At 46.2% G+C, this 16,698-nt stretch overlaps 1 protein-coding gene and 1 long non-coding RNA gene across 5 annotated transcripts; one reads left to right on the plus strand and one right to left on the minus strand.

Annotated features, from left to right (window-relative positions):
- Positions 1 to 167: 167 nt before the first annotated feature.
- On the minus strand, positions 168 to 15,954 carry THBS1 (thrombospondin 1). Of its 4 annotated transcripts, none has more exons than XM_040226964.1 (22): positions 15,802 to 15,954; positions 15,150 to 15,245; positions 14,332 to 14,891; positions 13,330 to 13,405; positions 12,838 to 13,037; positions 12,604 to 12,726; positions 11,490 to 11,583; positions 9,896 to 10,069; positions 9,409 to 9,585; positions 8,934 to 9,107; positions 8,577 to 8,704; positions 8,321 to 8,473; positions 7,682 to 7,900; positions 7,091 to 7,198; positions 6,396 to 6,555; positions 6,127 to 6,245; positions 4,245 to 4,479; positions 3,829 to 4,056; positions 3,386 to 3,657; positions 2,900 to 2,997; positions 2,657 to 2,796; positions 168 to 2,266 (listed from the first exon to the last, which is right to left on the minus strand). In XM_040226964.1, the coding sequence occupies exons 2-22, from the start codon at positions 15,214 to 15,216 to the stop codon at positions 2,259 to 2,261; spliced, it is 3,513 nt and encodes a 1,170-aa protein (XP_040082898.1). In that variant the 5' UTR covers positions 15,217 to 15,245; positions 15,802 to 15,954; the 3' UTR covers positions 168 to 2,258. The 4 variants fall into 4 exon arrangements, with proteins under 4 accessions (XP_040082898.1, XP_040082897.1, XP_040082896.1 ...); XM_040226963.1 differs by having other exon boundaries at positions 9,896 to 10,072; XM_040226962.1 differs by having other exon boundaries at positions 12,838 to 13,040.
- On the plus strand, positions 4,416 to 7,579 carry LOC120853229. Its single transcript, XR_005718742.1, has 2 exons — positions 4,416 to 4,495; positions 4,916 to 7,579. It is a non-coding gene; the product is annotated as an uncharacterized LOC120853229 (long non-coding RNA).
- Positions 15,955 to 16,698: the final 744 nt, after the last annotated feature.

Genomic DNA, 16,698 nt, shown 5'->3' on the forward strand with positions numbered 1-16,698 from the left:
CAGCAAAAATGTCATCTAAGCAATTCAGTCTTCTTAAATTGTATAGGAACTGTGAACGTTACTGTTACTGTGATTTCTTTTGGTGTATGCTCTATTGGTTTAAGGATACAGTTTACCCATACCTCATAACATTAGGCCAGAAAACAAATAAACATGGATACAGTAAGTATAAATATAAATTTCCATATGATTTATTATTGTTCCTTGTACATAAGAAACAGTAATATACAACTTACACTGCTTTAGAATGTAAAATGGATAAAAATGTGTACAAAAAAGCACATTCCTAGAAAAGTATTGGCAAATAGTAAAAACAGGGAGGAGGGTAACAAGCAAAAAACAAATCAACAAAACAAAAAAACAATTCTTCAATTCAGTGTGCAAACATTTTATAAAAATAGAAATACTAACTCTACAGGCAGTATTTCCTGATAAATTATTTAAATAGCATATCTACACAATCTGAGATATCTATTCCAAAGGCAATGAGAAAATAATTTATAAAAATAAAGCAACGGTATACAAGATGATAGAAAAAAAACAACTTTCAGAAAACGTATTTAACATTTCAATGCTATTTCCTTACTGGGAATACTTTTCTGCAAAGAATTTTTATACTATGTACAACATTGATTTTTTTTTTTTTTTAGGTACTACAGTAGCTTTAAGTTTGTTAGACACTTAAACTCTTTCTGTTTGATCCCAAAATTCTTTACTCAGTCACACAACAAATGAGGTAATATTTGTATACAAGTTTCACCTTTGTCATTTTTTTCTTTTGGAAAAAGGCAAAAATAATAAATGTAGATGCTTTTCATCTCCCTGGAAATAGGCACAAGGGATGGGATAAGACAGTATTAATGGCCTCTTGGCTTTCTTTGCAAACTAAAAACACTTGCAAATGGACAACCAAGTAATTCCACTTGGGAAAAAAAAAGGAAAAAAGGATTCCAAATCATTCAGTCTAAGCACAAAGTGAAGAGCAGCTTGCTATGCTGGTTTCCTTGTGCCATTCCTGTGAAATATTTGCTGATCAATCTCAACTACCTGCTCTCAGACACTTTCCATATGAAACCTAGATTCCAGGTAGAACAGAGTTAATAAATAATCTGTATTTACAATCTTACAGTCATAATGACTTGTAGCAAAGATGATATGGATAGTCCTTACGCTTCTTCCTGTTCCATGAATAGTCTTTCAGACAGATCCCCCAGAATAAGTAAAAAATAAATAGTTTACATTGTAAAGTGTTTGTTTAAAACACCAAAAACTACAGTCCAAAAGAGACAACTGGAAAACTCCATGATATTCAGGAAAAAAGAGAGAAAAGGAATGTCTTAGTTGATAATTTTGTGCCTTTCTAACCATAAAAATATAAGCACGGGCTGCCCGTCCCTTGGGAGACAGCCTGGTGCTCACTGAGATGGTGGGTTTTCTTATTTTCCTGCTACATCTGCAGAAGCTACATCTGGAATACAACTGACAATTTCAATAGAACCAAGCTGCGGCAGCCAGCACTGGCTTGTGGTGGTTTAGCTCCGACTCCCTATTCTGGTCACTACAGGTGATGTGTTAAGGGGTGGAAATCTGAGAGGAAGTCCAGAAGCCAGTCTTTTCCTTCCTTCCCTGCTTCTATTTAAGTGCCTATTTATGTGGGTTAATCAGCTGACACAGGTCAGCATCATGAAATCCAGCAATAGTCTTTCAATCCCCTGAAAATGATTTAGTACCAAAAATGTAACAGTTCCTCCATATTTTCTTCATACAATCGTCTCTTGGGTATGCGTCCTCCCCTTTGGGCTTTGGCCCCCCGCCCCCGCTATTCCAGAGGGAGTAGGTCAGGGCTGGTTTAGTTTGTCAATTCTAGTGAGTCCTCCCTTCTCTCACATGCCTGAAAACACTTTGGAGTCCACTGCTCAGAGCTGGCCTCACAGTCGCATTCTGCTCTGACAAAAGCAGAGTGGGACAGGCACCTTCCAACCAAAGCATGTGGATGCTTTTGCTTTTGCAAAAGCCAACCAAAGTCATTGTTTGTCTCCTTGGAAGATTCTTCTCAGTCAGAGGCTGAATGCAGGGTCTGATTTGGAAAATTGCATTTTCTTGAGGCAAGTCACATGTTCTAGGAGTCCACACTCATGCAAGCAGAGAGCAAAGGCAGGCAGCGAGGAGCGATCCTGGGGGTTTTCTAAAGCCCATGTTTCCAGAAGGTGCAATACCAGCATTGGTTATGATCAGTCTTTTGATCAACAGTTTGATGATTAGGAATCTGTGAAATAAATATATAAACACATAAATACATAAATTAATCCACTGAGGCACTGTCATCTTAATATCCACTAATACATGAACAACCTTGGCACAGGCTCTACTTTTATAATGGCAAAAGTATATTTTAAGATTGGTAGTTTATAAAATTACACATTAATGTGTTTGAACACTGTTGCTAGGTGTTTAATATAGCATAACCTTCCAGAACTTATGCTGTGCTTTCTAAGGCTTTCATTATTTCATTTTTATCATTGTGTCTTCAACAGCAAGATAGAAATAACCCTATGTCTTACATAGCCTTTAAATCAGCCTCTTGCATGACTGACATTCTTGGTACTGGTCTGAACTAGGGATTTCACCTATATATTCACTGTTATTTTGCTCCTACCTCTGCATTCATATTTCAGGTCGGAGAAGAACACCATTTCTTGAGAGAAGACGAACAAGCCTAGCCTACCACCAGCATAGGTTTTGTCATAGATGGGTCCTGAGTCAGCCATGATTTTCTTCCCTTCATACATCACCACTCTGCGGGAAAGAAGGACATCACATTAGTGCCACCCTTACCTTTGGTCCTCTCCTCCCTGCCTGTCAGTATGACTTAAGGGATATTTAATCAGGGCAATCTTACCTGATGAAACCTGTCTTTGGCCTGTGGCTCAGACGCCATCTGTAGGCAGTGAAATCTTTCCAGCCAATGTGACGAGGGTCATGCCACAGTGTGCGCACCTGGAGGAAAAGGAAAAGCAAAGGTTGAAACAGCTTCATTATGAGATTTATGTTAGATTCCATGAAATGGAATGGTACTTGAAAAGGTACTGAGTTGACCTAAATTAGAGGGCTGCAATGTAGGATTTTTTTTCCCAAGGGCTTTATTGGCTATGTAACTTTGAATGTGCATATCAGCAAAGAGAAGGGACGTTGACATTTTTGTTTGACTGTTTGTTTTAGCCTTTTGATCTCAAGTGAGCTACCCTCTCAGACGCTAGGATGGTTTTTACAATGCAGAGCTTAATGCTACAGTTGGTGATGCCGGGAACTTGATGTCTAAGACTCCCTGGTGGGAGGCTGGGCCAAACACAGCATCCCTTCCCCTCCTGCAGGGCGTTGTTCTCACCTGGCCAGGGGTGTTTCCTGTGTGCCACAGGGCATTCCGCAGGTGCTCTCCAGGCCCCGTGGTGGAGTTCACAACCTTCACAGAAAGTCCAGAGTATCCCTGAGCCCTCGTGGGGTTGGTGTCCCAGTAGGATTGAGTGACTTGCTTCCACATCACAACATAGAAGCGGCTGCTGGACTGGTAGCCAAACACAAAGCCGGCATAGTCGTCATCCCTCTCGGTGTTGATGAAGAAGGTGCCGCTGAAGTCCACAGCATTAAATTCGTCATAACCTGGAAGAGGAGGCCACACCCAGGTTAAAACCTGCAGCCTTCCGGAGGTTCTCCGTCACATTCCCAGCCTTTTTTTTTAGCACTCATGGGGACACGTGCAACTGCCTGCTTTTACACTGGCTTCTTTCCCCTGTACACACTGGCCTTTCGTTTGAAGAACTCTCTACTCACCTACAGCAAGTCCGGGGTCACAGTTGACAGTCTGGACGAGTTCTTTACCCTGATGGCGTACAACCCAGTTAGGGTCATTCTGGGATGTCCCTTTGGGATCTAGAGGAATCATCTGGAATCGGCGGAAATCAGTCTCACTGATATCAACATTTTCAGGACAGATGTCATCAATGTCTGGCACCTTGTCCTGGTCAAAGTCATCTTTGCAAGCATCACCTCGACCATCACCTAAAGGCAAAAAGGCAAGAGTTCAGTGAAATTCCAAAATACCATTACTGGTGCCAGAAATTCACTGTCTTGTCAAAGGTAACATTTAGTCTCTTCATCCTCAGATGCATTCAGCTTTGTTTTTATTTCCGCAATCCAGACAGCCACAGGCTCAGTCACTCGCTTTGAAAGTGGCTCCAGGGACTCACCATCAGAGTCCTTCTGGTCAGGATTGGGCACCAGCCTGCAGTTGTCCCGGTCGTCAGGAATGCCATCGTTGTCGTCGTCGTGGTCGCAGGCGTCGCCTTTGCCATCCTTGTCGTGGTCGGCCTGGTTGGCATTGGGCACGTAGGGGCAGTTGTCCAGGTTGTTCTGGTGGCCGTCTTCATCAATGTCCTGGTTGTTGTCGCAGGTGTCTCCAATGCGGTCCGAGTCAGAGTCAAGCTGAAAGAGACAGAGGGTAAGCTGGAATGTGAATCACTGATGCTAAAGAAAACTTATGGAGATTCTCCAGTGTCTGATAAGATTTGTTAATATAGATGTGAAGCCTCACTGGTCTTAAGTGTTTTATTCTTGATCCTTGTTTGTATTAGACAGTTTTTAAAGGGATTATTTGAAAGTTCTTTTAAAATAGAAAACATTCTAAATAAATAGAAAGCATCATTTCATCACTAAGGATAGAATGCCATATTAACTACTTATATCTTAATGATGAATTGAATGCTGTGGGTACAATTTATGTTCTGTTCAAATTTTCAATTAGGAAATTGTTGACATGTCAACTTCTACTCCAGGTCATTAAATCATGGCAACATGGCACTGCTTTTCATACCTACTGGGTAACCTGTATGGTGGGATAAATCATTTTCTTCTCTTTTAGGTATTTGGTTTTACACATCTAGTCCGTAAGGATTGTCCAGTGTTGGCTCAGGTAAACTCAAAATTCTAATTTTTTTCAAAACCATATTTCTCAGAGTACCTTTTTTAAAGTATTCAGTACATATAATGTACTGAATTATACAGAATTCTTACAGAATGCTTACAGATTATTTATACACAAATTGCAATTTTGCTTGCCAGTATTTATGCTCTTTGCCATTAAGATTTTTACATGATTCATTAATTGTTATAAACTTTATTATTATCTGAAGAACCAGCACCTTATCCAGGGAGGTTAAATGGTACTGAGGTTTAATTTACAGTAAGACTCAAATTCAAAACAGATGACCCTCAATGCCATTTGATCAAGAATGCTATCCCAAATCATTCATGCTTTCCCCTATATCCCCAAAGCAATTCATCCTGGTGCTTTTTGTTTTAGAGAAAGTCATAAGTGCAAATATTAGGAGAGTTTCTGGATTTCTCCAGAAATTAGCTGGATTTATCATTTCTTGAATCTTTTAAAAATATTTGCATTTATAAAAAGGTGGTTTCTAAATTTCCAGAATAATTTCTTTTAGGGAAAAAAAAAGCCTTAAGTTTCACATCGAGAAAATAATGATGAGCGATTACACTAGAAAAGAAACACCTTCAGGCATGGAACTTGTTCTGGCTATGTCTGTTTGCAGCACTCCCTAGCACTGGTACAGAATTATCTGTTTGCAATGCCAAAAGACTTGAAGAATGACAAAGAAACAGGGATTTCTCCAGTTTGGGGAAATATTTTTAGTTTGATTTTCTTGCAGTCAGATTATATCATGAGCCATGAAAATGGCTGTGTGTCTTGCTTAGGGATATTTTCTTCCATCTTTTAGTTTCAAACATGATTAATATTCCTGTACAGTTGTCAGTCACAGATTTCTGCTTTGTATAATTTATCTTAACAATGGTAGATTCCATTGAGCAAATCATGTGGGCTTCCTATAGAGGATAAGATTGAAGTTACAAGACTGTCATGCTAAAGACCTGTGGAACTCTGCAAAGAGCTTAGGTCAGGCAAAGTATTCACATGAAAATGCTGTAATTGGCTATGAGATCACCGATAGCCATGGTAATGAAAGTGTTTGAACTTAAACTCTTCTGCTTTTTAAAGAGGCTTAGAAAGGGATATGCTAACAGTTTCCTGAAAGATTCTGAAAGGAATCTACCTACCTGGTCTGGATTGTGTTCCAGGGGGCAGTTGTCACACTGATCACCAACCCCGTCCATGTCAGTGTCTTTCTGGTCCACATTGTAGACATACTGGCAGTTGTCCCGTTCATTGAGGATACCTGCAGAGAACATGGGACAGATAAGAGCTGGAATCTTCAGCCTCAGCTGTTTCAACCAGACTGCACACTAACAGCCAGCGCTGTTCAAGGCTGAGAGCTGAATGCCAACACAGCTGCCCACGGGCTGGCTGGAATCAGGGAGCGCCTTACCATCCCCATCAATGTCAGCTGCGCAGGCGTCTCCTTCCCCATTGTTATCTGTGTCAGCCTGGTCTGGGTTGTGGTTGTAGGGGCAGTTGTCACAGCGGTCTCCCACCTCATCTCTGTCATAGTCGTACTGGGCTGGGTTGTAATGGAATGGACAGTTGTCCTGCCAAGAGAAGAAGCAGAGCATTGTACAACTTGGTCCACGAAACTAGCCTCAAATCACATGCATAATATATACAAAACTGAAAATCTGCAGTAATCATTTTCTACTTGGTGGATATACTAAGTCCCCTGTAAAATGACCACTGCAAAAGTTAAAAGCCAGGACGTAATGAATGAAAAATGAATTTCTGTTGGTTATGAGTCAGTGAGATGTAAATAGAAACTCAACATCTCCACTAGAGTGCAAGCAGAGATAACCTTACTGTGACCTAGAGAAGACATTTGAAACCAATATGGGAAGCAAAGTGTCATTTGTTCACACATTGTAACTTTTTGCTCCAACTAGGGGAAAGGCAGGCTGTGACGAAAAACAAAACCCTCATTTAAAAATTCTCTTGGCAACATCTATATCTGAAAACTACAGGATCACAATGAATAATTTCTGATGACTAGATATCAGTAATTTTGTTGAATCTTAAGGGTTACAGGCTGTTGCTGAACACAAAAGCTGAAAGAGGAATGGAAAACAATTTTACCCTGTCATCTGGAATCTTATCATTGTCATCGTCATCATCACAGGCATCGCCGATTCCATCCTTGTCATAGTCTTCCTGCCCTGAGTTGGGAAGGTTGGGGCAATTATCCTGGAAAGAGAAGATACGTTGCAGCTGCAGTTTGCAAGCCTTTTGCTCAGCTCATGCACTAGAGAGTGCACTGAAAAAACTGCAGACAGAACTGAATGCTACTCTGTGACAGCAGGTATTTTCAATGAGAAGACAAAAAAGTTTGCTTGGAGGATATATACACACATACACACACACACACACACACACACACAAATACTTTGTATAAATGCTCTAAACTTTATATATACTGGGAACACGGGTCATGCTCTGCTGGCATTTGGTAGAGAAGTGAACTTTCTTTGGACAACATAATCGACTGTGGAACACAACTGCCCAAAGGGCCTGCCCCATTCGTGTTCTTGGCACCAAGTGATTTAATAAGAATTAGTGTTCCTCTGCCTTTGGATGATTTGATCTTTCAGTTCCATTCCCCAAGTTTAAGCAATTCCTCAGCTCATCCCCTTGATAAGGGTTTCTGGAGGCAGGTGAGGGTGGGGCTACCTTTCTGCAGTGGTAAGTTGCATTGGCCACGCACAGCAGGTCCTCGTTGGGCCAGCCGTCCAGGTCTGTGTCCTCCCCGCAGATGATGCCGTTGCCGGCGTAGCCAGGCTTACACTCGCAGCGGTACATGGGGTCGCTGTAGTGGCCCAGGTAGTTGCACTTGGCGTTCTTGTTGCAGTCGTGTGTCCCGTCTGTGCAGGGGTTTCGGGGCTTGCATACCTGAGGGTACAACATTCTGACATTAAGGCAGAGCCTTGGAGGGTCTCCAGCTCCCCATTGCCTCTGGACAGAGATCCATGGGAAGAGTATGAGTCCTCCCCATCCTGCCCTGGGAATGTTGATGCCCGGTTATAGGCTGACATGGCTTTATGTGTGTTTTCCTTGAACTTGCACATCACCCTGGCACTTACAAGTCCATCCACTCACAACTCACTCCAGAGCAGCATGGTTACATGTGATGGACCAATTTTCTCTGCTGGATGAACAATTCATTTTCTAGTCCTGTTTCTAAAAGCTAGATTGACACTCACCCCCTCCCCCGTTTTCCTTGAAGGGTGTGAGAGGACATTCCCCGCTTTCATGGCTAGCTCAGTCGAGGACACTCTCCTCACTCCCATCTACTAGTCCCCTCTGCTCTACCTGTTTGTTGGCGGTGGCATGTTCCACGCCCCGGCCGAAGGGCTGCGAGCCAGTGAAGCGCGGTGGGCAGGGCAGGCAGTTGTAGCCGGGATCTGTGTTCTCACACCTGTGCTCTCCATTGTGGTTGAAGCAGGCATCAGGGACTTCTTTGCACTGTGGAAGAAACAGGTTTGTTTATGTTTAGAGAACACTGCCACAAGAAATGACCAAGGCAGATGAGATGCTTTCCTAGGTCTGGTAGCTCCCAGCTCCTCACCTCATCAACATCTTTGCAGTTGACGCCGTCTCCACTATAGCCTGGGGGACAAGCACCACACTTCCAGCTGCCATCAGGGTAGCTGGTACACTGGACACCAGCAAAGCAGGGATTGGACAGGCATCCATCTGAAATAAGAGTGACAGGCAAACGTGGGTCTCAGCTGCTGTTACTGCCATTCTGGTCACTTAAATGGGGGTAATGTTTTAAGGTCTGTGTAGCTGCTAACTTTTGAGATTATGTTGTCCATCTGGCATTTTAATCAAACCACTCAGGACCATCCAAACTGAACTGCCATGAAAGCTGAGTGTGCCATTAAGTGGTTTTGTCCTGGGCTGCCTGGGCTGTGTGGCTTACCAATGGGACAGTCCTGCTTGTTGCAGATCTGGTTTTCTGTTACATCACCAACGCAGTCCTTGCCTCCAAACTGGGGTGTGGGGTTGTTGCAGAGCCGGCTACGTTTCTGTACCCCTCCTCCACAGGTGACAGAACAGATGTCCCATGGTGACCAGGGTCCCCAGCCTCCATTGACTGTAAGAAAATTAACCACAGGCCAAAGCTAAGACCAATTTCCAAACACTTTACCTTCACAGGAGACTCTGCTGAGTGTGTTCAAGAAAGCTCCATGACGCTGACACATGGTAAGGGTGTCTGGGAAGAGGGTGAGTCTGAAATGGTTCTATTTGCCGTTAGAAGAAGCTGCTGTGCCCTGCAGGGCTGTGCTTCTGTTTGTTTCTCTAGGAAGCACCCTTCCCCCATCTGTGACCCACGGATGCCAGGCAGCCAGTGGGGTGGAGCTGCCAGCACCATGCTGGGTGATGCATGCACTTACTGGGGCAGGCGTCTTTCTGGCAGGCTTTGGTCTCCCGGGCTTTGCCCTCACATGGCTTCCCATTCATCTGGGGGCTGGGGGAGTTGCAGAGCCGGATCCTTGTGATCACACCATCTCCACATGTGACGGAACAAGATGACCACGGGGACCAGTGGCTCCAGCCGCCATCCTGTTTAACTAAAGGACAAACCTGATGGTTATATGGTGCTTCCCACAAGCCAAGCTCTACATTAACACTTTAAATGCATCCTCTAAACCAAGTCTTCAAACTTGCCAAACTAAAAATCTTTAAACTATTTTTACCCCCAATTTACAGATAAGAGCCTCAGAGAGGATAAGCTGTGCTCAAGGGTGCACAGATAAGGCAGAGAACTGGGATTAGATCAGAGCCTAGAACCTGTGCCCTCAGCCTCTGTGCTCTGGAGTTGCTGCTAGTGACAACAAGGACAAGTCAGGTCTCCACATCCCCAAGTGACCAAACACTTACATCTCTTGTCACACTCCTGGATGTGGCAGGTCCGCGTCTGCACAGAGGAGCCCTCGCATCTGTTGTTGAGGCTGTCGCAGGAGCGGCCACGCTGCTGGATTCCATTGCCACAGGTCACAGAGCAAGAGGTCCACTCAGACCACGGGGACCAGCCATCGTCTGCAGAGTCGCTGGCTGCTGAGCAAATGGGTGCATTTAGTGTGTTATCATGAAAACAAGCTATTCTTTGGGCTGCTCTGCTCTGGACTTTCTTCCCATGCCAGAGAGTGAAAAGCAATATATTTGCTAGGCCAATGGCCAAGCGGTCATTCTGTGCACAGCTTTGGGGTAATTGCATGCTTTGCCTGGGTCGGTATAGCTGAACCTTTCCCCCACATATGTTTCTAGTCATCCTCGCCCCCTTCTTCCAAGTCTGCATTTTAAATGAGTTTCCCTTTTTTTGACTTAAGATGTCTTGTTAGGCATTTCCAGCCCCAGGTTTCCAAGAATACTTGGGTTTTAGGCAACTTATAGGAGTCACTTCTGACTTTCAGGAGAGTCAGAGACCCACATGTTTGGCAGATGAATCTGAAGGCAGCGGAGCCGCTGTTGGCTCTGGCCCTGGATCAGTCATGAGGTCAGTCAGCGGGTTGCTCCTCTCACCCTAGCATTTGGGGCCTTTTCTGCACATATTTTCATAAGAGGCAAGTGTGTTTGTTTACCATCTGCCCAGGAGCCATGACTACAATCACGTCCTGTATCTGACAGGAGATAGAGAACTTTGTTTTCTCTTGCCATCAGTTCGAAGTTTTCCTAGTAATCCCTGACTCAAAATTCAGCGCTCTGCTAGTCCCTAGCTAGCCTTGTTCCCTTTAACCCATATCTGAAGTGAATGCTGAACAGAAAGCAATGTACAAATGATTATGACAGTTCCAATGTCATTGACATCTCTGAAGGGAACTGGTTCTTCTGAGCTGTGATCCATGTGTGTAGGAAACGGGGAGTGTGGGGGGCGTGGATGTGAAGGGGGAGTGCTACTTTCCTGTTTTATGCATCTTAGTTGTGATAAATCATCTTTATGACTTGTACTTACTACAGGGTCTCAGCAAAGTGATTAATTATACTGGCAGCAAAACCCAGGGACTGGGTACCATGAAACAATACAATTTCTTACAGAGCCCTGAGACTCAAACTACTATTTTTTCTTAGGTCTCCTATGCCTGTAGATAAAATGGGTAGAACTTTCAGGCCCAGTTAAGTCCATCAATTTCTCCGGTGAGCAGATTTTTACTGACTCTAGGTCATAAGGTCAGATTCTAAATCCAGTTAACTTAAAGCTATTGCTGCTACCAATTCATCTCGTCTTTTCTCTAAGCACAGAATCATACTCAATAAACTATACTAAGGTTATTGTCTACACCACAATACAGGGGGGTAATTAAGTTTAGTCATAATGCCATTTTTTTGGCTCTATACAGCAGACAAGCCATCAGCTAACCAGATGCTGCAGCAAGAAGCTGAATGAAAACATGTGACAGAGATGGGACTGGTATTCCAGCATTATGTACAATCCATCCAGTCGTGGAAGCATGGTCATACAATCTTAGGAACTTACGCCAGCACCGTGGGCAGCATTCTCCATCGGGAACTGTGGCGTTGGAGCAGGGCATGATGGGACAGGACACTTTTTTGCAGATGGTAACTGAGTTCTGCAGGGCAACAATGAAGGAGAAATGGGTACTAAGCCTATTGTAAGCAGAAGCTTACATACTGAACCATTTCAATTAAAAGCTGAAATGTCGTCTGGGCTATAAATGCTCTAGTGGAATGATTTTAATAGAAGCTCTGCCTGTCTTGGCAGCCACCAGTACTGTAGAGACAGTTTGAGTGCTGCTTACTTGTCACTCCACCCCTCTAGAATTCTTCTCAATTGCCACTTAGTCACTTCTTCATGCACAGAACAACATGAATTTATGCAGTCGGAACCACCTAATATCATGAGTCAGATCTGTTACTCTGTGTCTAAAATCGAACTCCTGAAACTCAGCCAGGACTTAAAAAAATTTAAATTACATCTTTATGGGGAAAAGAAGATCAATGAGCATCTTACTTTCTCATATATAAATATGGCTTTAAATAATATTGGACAAAAATGGGACTTTAGTAAAAGTGGCTCCCAAATCCGGCAATCCATGATTTGTATTTAAGCTTGACTTTGCTCAATGAGCCAGTAACACCCCCCAAACCCCTCTGCCCCTGGCGTTGGGTAGGGGGCGAGCCAGAAGGACACATACACTGCAGGCAGTACCATCTGAGGTAAGTGGATAGTTCTAACGATGTTGGGCTAAGTGATTTGAATAGCAATCAGTACTGTATTAAAGAATCTCCATGTCATAGCCGAATACGAATCAGGTTGTGGGGAGGGAACGTTCCAACTTGGTTTTACTTACCTGATATTCAACACTTAGCTCTTGAACTAAAGCAGGTAAGTTACTGAGATATTTAAATAGATATACTCTTTTAGATATTATTCTTAGCCTGGGGTATAATTAAGACTTTGAAAAACTCTGAGCATTTAAATGATTTTATAGATGTCATAACTGCATCTTAAGAAAAAGACACCATTTGGGTATCCAGCCACGGAACATGAAAAGAGCCTCCGCAGCCATCTGGCTCTTTCTTCAGAGAGTGTGCCATCCACTCGTGTTTCAGTCCGTCGGGAGCCTTACCTGGCAGCGACACTCGGTGCAGCTGTCCACCGTCCACTCGTCACCAGTCCTGTACTGGACTCCGTTGTGGTAGCAGAGTGGGGGCCTCCTCAGCTCATTGGCCAGCTCTTTGTTCTCTTCGGTCTAAAAGGGGGAGAAAGGTTATTAGCATCGAGCCTCACTTTCAGTCCCTCAGCATCATCACCATCACATGCAGGGGTTCCTGCTAACAGGCGGTGGGTGGAGGCTACTGACCACTTTACGGATACTGTCCTGCAGTGTGGTCACAATGGTGCGTAGACCTCTGAGCTCTAGGACCATGCTGGACAGCTCATCACATGAGATGCCACAAATGGCTTGCAGGTCTTTTGTCTTGTGGCCAATGTAGTCGGTGCGGATGGCAGGGCTGGACCCATTCACCACGTTGTTGTCAAGGGTGAGAAAGACACTGGTAGCTGCCAAGGAACAAAGGAACACAGTGAGGAAAGTAGGAGAATATCTTCAAGTAGATGCTCCCACCAGCCAGCCCCTAGGCATCCTAACTGTAACAGACATTTCATTTTGGGTGAGGGATGCAAAAGGAAGGGACTGTTGAGTGTGGAAAACTGTTTGAGGTCACCTTTATATAAAGGTAACTATGTTACCTGGGGTAGTTTATGCCCAATCACCATTGTTGAAATTTCTCAGCTTATTTTGGGTGGAATGCCCTCACTTTCCCATATGCCCTAAAAACAGAGGGATACTTACAGCTGGAGCAGCCTTTGTTCCTGAGGATGTCTTCTGGTGTGGTTCCAAAGACAAACCTTACATTCTGCAGCACCCCCTGTGAGCAGAGGATACACACTGTTTGTAGAGTGTTGGTAGGGGCCAGGGGGTCAGTGGGAGGGGGGACTGTTTATGCTAGAAGGAGCACACAACAGATGTTCTAAAATTGGAAAAGAACTCCCTTTCAAGATCACCTTGTCAAAATAACACACCAAATAACTGTTGGTGAATTGCCAAATTCACGGGAATTGCAAAATAACTTCAAAAATCTTAATTGTATCTTCTGCCAAGTCTGCGGTCTTTTACAAAGAATTCAGTTATCGGCCTACTTGGGGATACAGGAAATGGAATCTGATATTGAGACCGGATGATACAATGACACTCTCCAGTGTCAAACAGTTAAATGTGGGAGTTTGAAAGCCACAGACCCAAAGATCTAGAGGTTTAAGCAAGGAAGACACTGCAGCAGCAAATAGCCACTATTTTAATCTTTTCTTTGGGATCGGTTACATCCCCATGAGGAAGCAAATAGCCAAGTGGTATTTATCCTGCTCATAAAAAGTATCCACTTCAAGCAATATTATAATTGGTGCAATGCATTTGAAATTATTTTCTTGAGCATAAAGAGTATTTAAGGTCTGAACAGTCAGATACAGGAAAACGATTTCTTGTTTCCTTTAGAGGTTTTCAGAGTCGGATCCCTAGAACACCAGCACCAACCTCACCTTGGAACTGGTTAGAAATGTAAATTATCAGGTCCCATCTCAGACCCACTGAACCCAAAACTCTAGGGGTGGGATGCAGCGGTATACATTTTAGGGAGCTCTCCGGGTGATTCTGATGCTCCCTACTGTGTGAGAACCACTGCTTTAGTGCACAGGCAGTATTTCCTGTACTGGAACCCCTGCCTCTCCTGTTACCACGCTCCTGGTCATACGCTGCCTAGCAGTTGACCCCGTGGATCAGGAATCAAAGCGGCCTCACCTGGAAATGGTCATTGACACCTCCTTTGGCAATGCGGAGTCTGGCGATGCTGGCCAGGTCCCTGGTGAAGATGCTCTGGATGGGGACATCCAGCTCCGCATTCTCCATCTTCTCACAGTCAATGTACAGCTGGGCCCTGTCCTCCTGCACAAACAGGGTGATGCTCTTCCACTGGCCAGTTGCCAGCAGTGCTTCCTCCACCGACACCACGTGCTGCTTGCCCTGCACGGTCAGGCTCAGGTCCAGGGTGCCCGCTTTGCCATTGGAGACCACGCTGAAGACCTGGCCAGAGTGGTCTTTCCGCTCCACAGCCAGCAGGGTACCTCGGGTCTTCTTCATTTGCCTCAGGGAGGCCAGGAGGAGGAAACCTTTCTCCGCCCGCACAGCATCCACTAGGTCTTGGAACTTCTTATCAGGCACAGGGGGGATCAGGTTGGCATCCTCGATGCGGAAAGCTGGGCTAGAAGGGTCAGGACCCTTCACTAGTCGGCGCCCAGAGCCCTTGCGGGCAGCTCCAGTGAGTTCAAAGATGTCGAACACACTGTTGTCTCCCCCAGATTCTGTTAGACAAGAGCAGGACACATGGTGAGCGCTCTGGGTTGGGGGAGGGGGTGAGGCAGAGGGCTGGAATGAAAGCTCTTGACAGACACTGGAAGAGCTAAATAAATGGCAGTCAGAGGAAACCGGCATCCTGAGGTTTGGTCAGGGCTCAGGGGAGAAGCAGCTGAGAGAGGAGTACACAGGGAGGGAAGTGCACCTGGGGTAACCCGACCTCCTCCTCTTCCCTCCCCCCTACCCAAGGTATTATACAGACTCACCTGGAATGCGGTTGGAGCCGCAGGCATGCAACAGGAGCAGGACACCGAGTCCCCAGGCCAGCCCCATGGTGGAGCTGTTTGTGCCCAGCAAGGAGCCTGCAGCAAGGAGCACAGAGCCCAGGGTCAGAGGCTGCCAAGCAGGGAGTGTGGGCAAAACCTGGCTGGCCTTGGGGCTGGGGCCCCTGGGGATCCCCTTTTGGGCCCACATTTGCTGGAAGGAGGGACAACCGTATTTGCTTTGGAGAGAGCATCAGGAAGAAAGTAAGAGTTGAGGGGAGATTACCGCTTTAAAGAGGTGGTTAGGGGCAAGACCAACAACTGGGGAGGGGTTTTTCCTTGAGAAGTTAAGGGTAAACACTAGACCAGGAGATGCAGTTTAAGGGCGCAGGGAGGCACAGTCCTTTTCTAGAGGACTGATAGGACTTGGGGAAAAGAAGAAAATCTTGGGGTGTTCTGGTGGGTTAGTCTGTGAACCCCAAGGCTGGAGAGGATGGCTCTGGCGCCCTTCCACAAGAGTCCCCAGAGGCTGGGAGCGACAGTACGGGGAAGGCAGAAAGTATTAGATCCGGGGTTCCGGAGGCGCTGAAGCCTGGGAGCTCCAGGTGGCTGGCCAGGGCAGCACTCGTCCTCGGCGGCCGCCCGGGAGTCCTACCTGTGCGAACGCGGATGTAGTGGCCGGGGCCAGCAACAAGGGCGCAGCGACGGGATAGAGAACTGGAGAGGCGCGGGGTGGAGGCCGTGGATTCGGAGGCTGCGGCTGGGAGAGCTCGCCAGGGTGGGCTCTCAGCGGCCGGCCCGAGTGCAGTGGCTGGCGAAGCGGAGGAGCCGCGCGCTTTTAAAGGGGCGCTCACATTCCTGGGGTTTCCTCTGACCAATGGGAGGCCGCGGGGCAGGAAGCGGGAGGGGGCCCAGTCTGGGTTCCTCTCTCCGCCCCCCGCTGCCTGGCGCACAACTTTCCAGCTAGAAGGTGGAAGGGGGGCGGGGGGGGGGGTCCGGGCCTAGGAGCGCTGGAACTTCTCAGAAAAATAGGTGCCCGCCCACGCGGCCTTGGCGCTCACGGGCTCAGCACTTCGGCTCTGGCGCCGAGCGGCCCAAGCTCTGTGCGCGCATCCCGAACCGACAGGGCCCTAGCCACCCAACCCAAGACCCTTAGAGAGGCTTTCAGGCAAACTCGTCCCCTTGAATGCCTGCGCGACGGCTGAAGGGTGGACACTTGGGGAGCGAACCCATTTGTACAGAAAAAAATAAGCCCAACGGGGTAAATGGGACCAAGAGGGAATCAGTAGTTGAAGGAGTTCCCTCTTGGGTACTTGTTCACCCTCGTCCATCCATCCAGGTGAGGTGGGGACCACGGAACCCGATTAGCGCCGCGCCCCTGCCCTCGCCCCACGCTTGCCCTCCGCCTGTCCCCCGATGGACGTGAGTGGGTGTCGCACTGGCCAGCAGTGCGGGTACCGGGCTCGGCTTCCCACGCGCGTCGGGGCAGCCTTTCCGCAGGGGCTTGCCGCCCGAGTCCCCGGGAAAGTGCCATCTCCCAATTGCTGCGGCG

The sequence above is a fragment of the Oryx dammah genome, unplaced genomic scaffold (assembly GCF_014754425.2).
Source record: "Oryx dammah isolate SB20612 unplaced genomic scaffold, SCBI_Odam_1.1 HiC_scaffold_26, whole genome shotgun sequence".
Lineage (NCBI taxonomy): Eukaryota > Metazoa > Chordata > Mammalia > Artiodactyla > Bovidae > Oryx > Oryx dammah.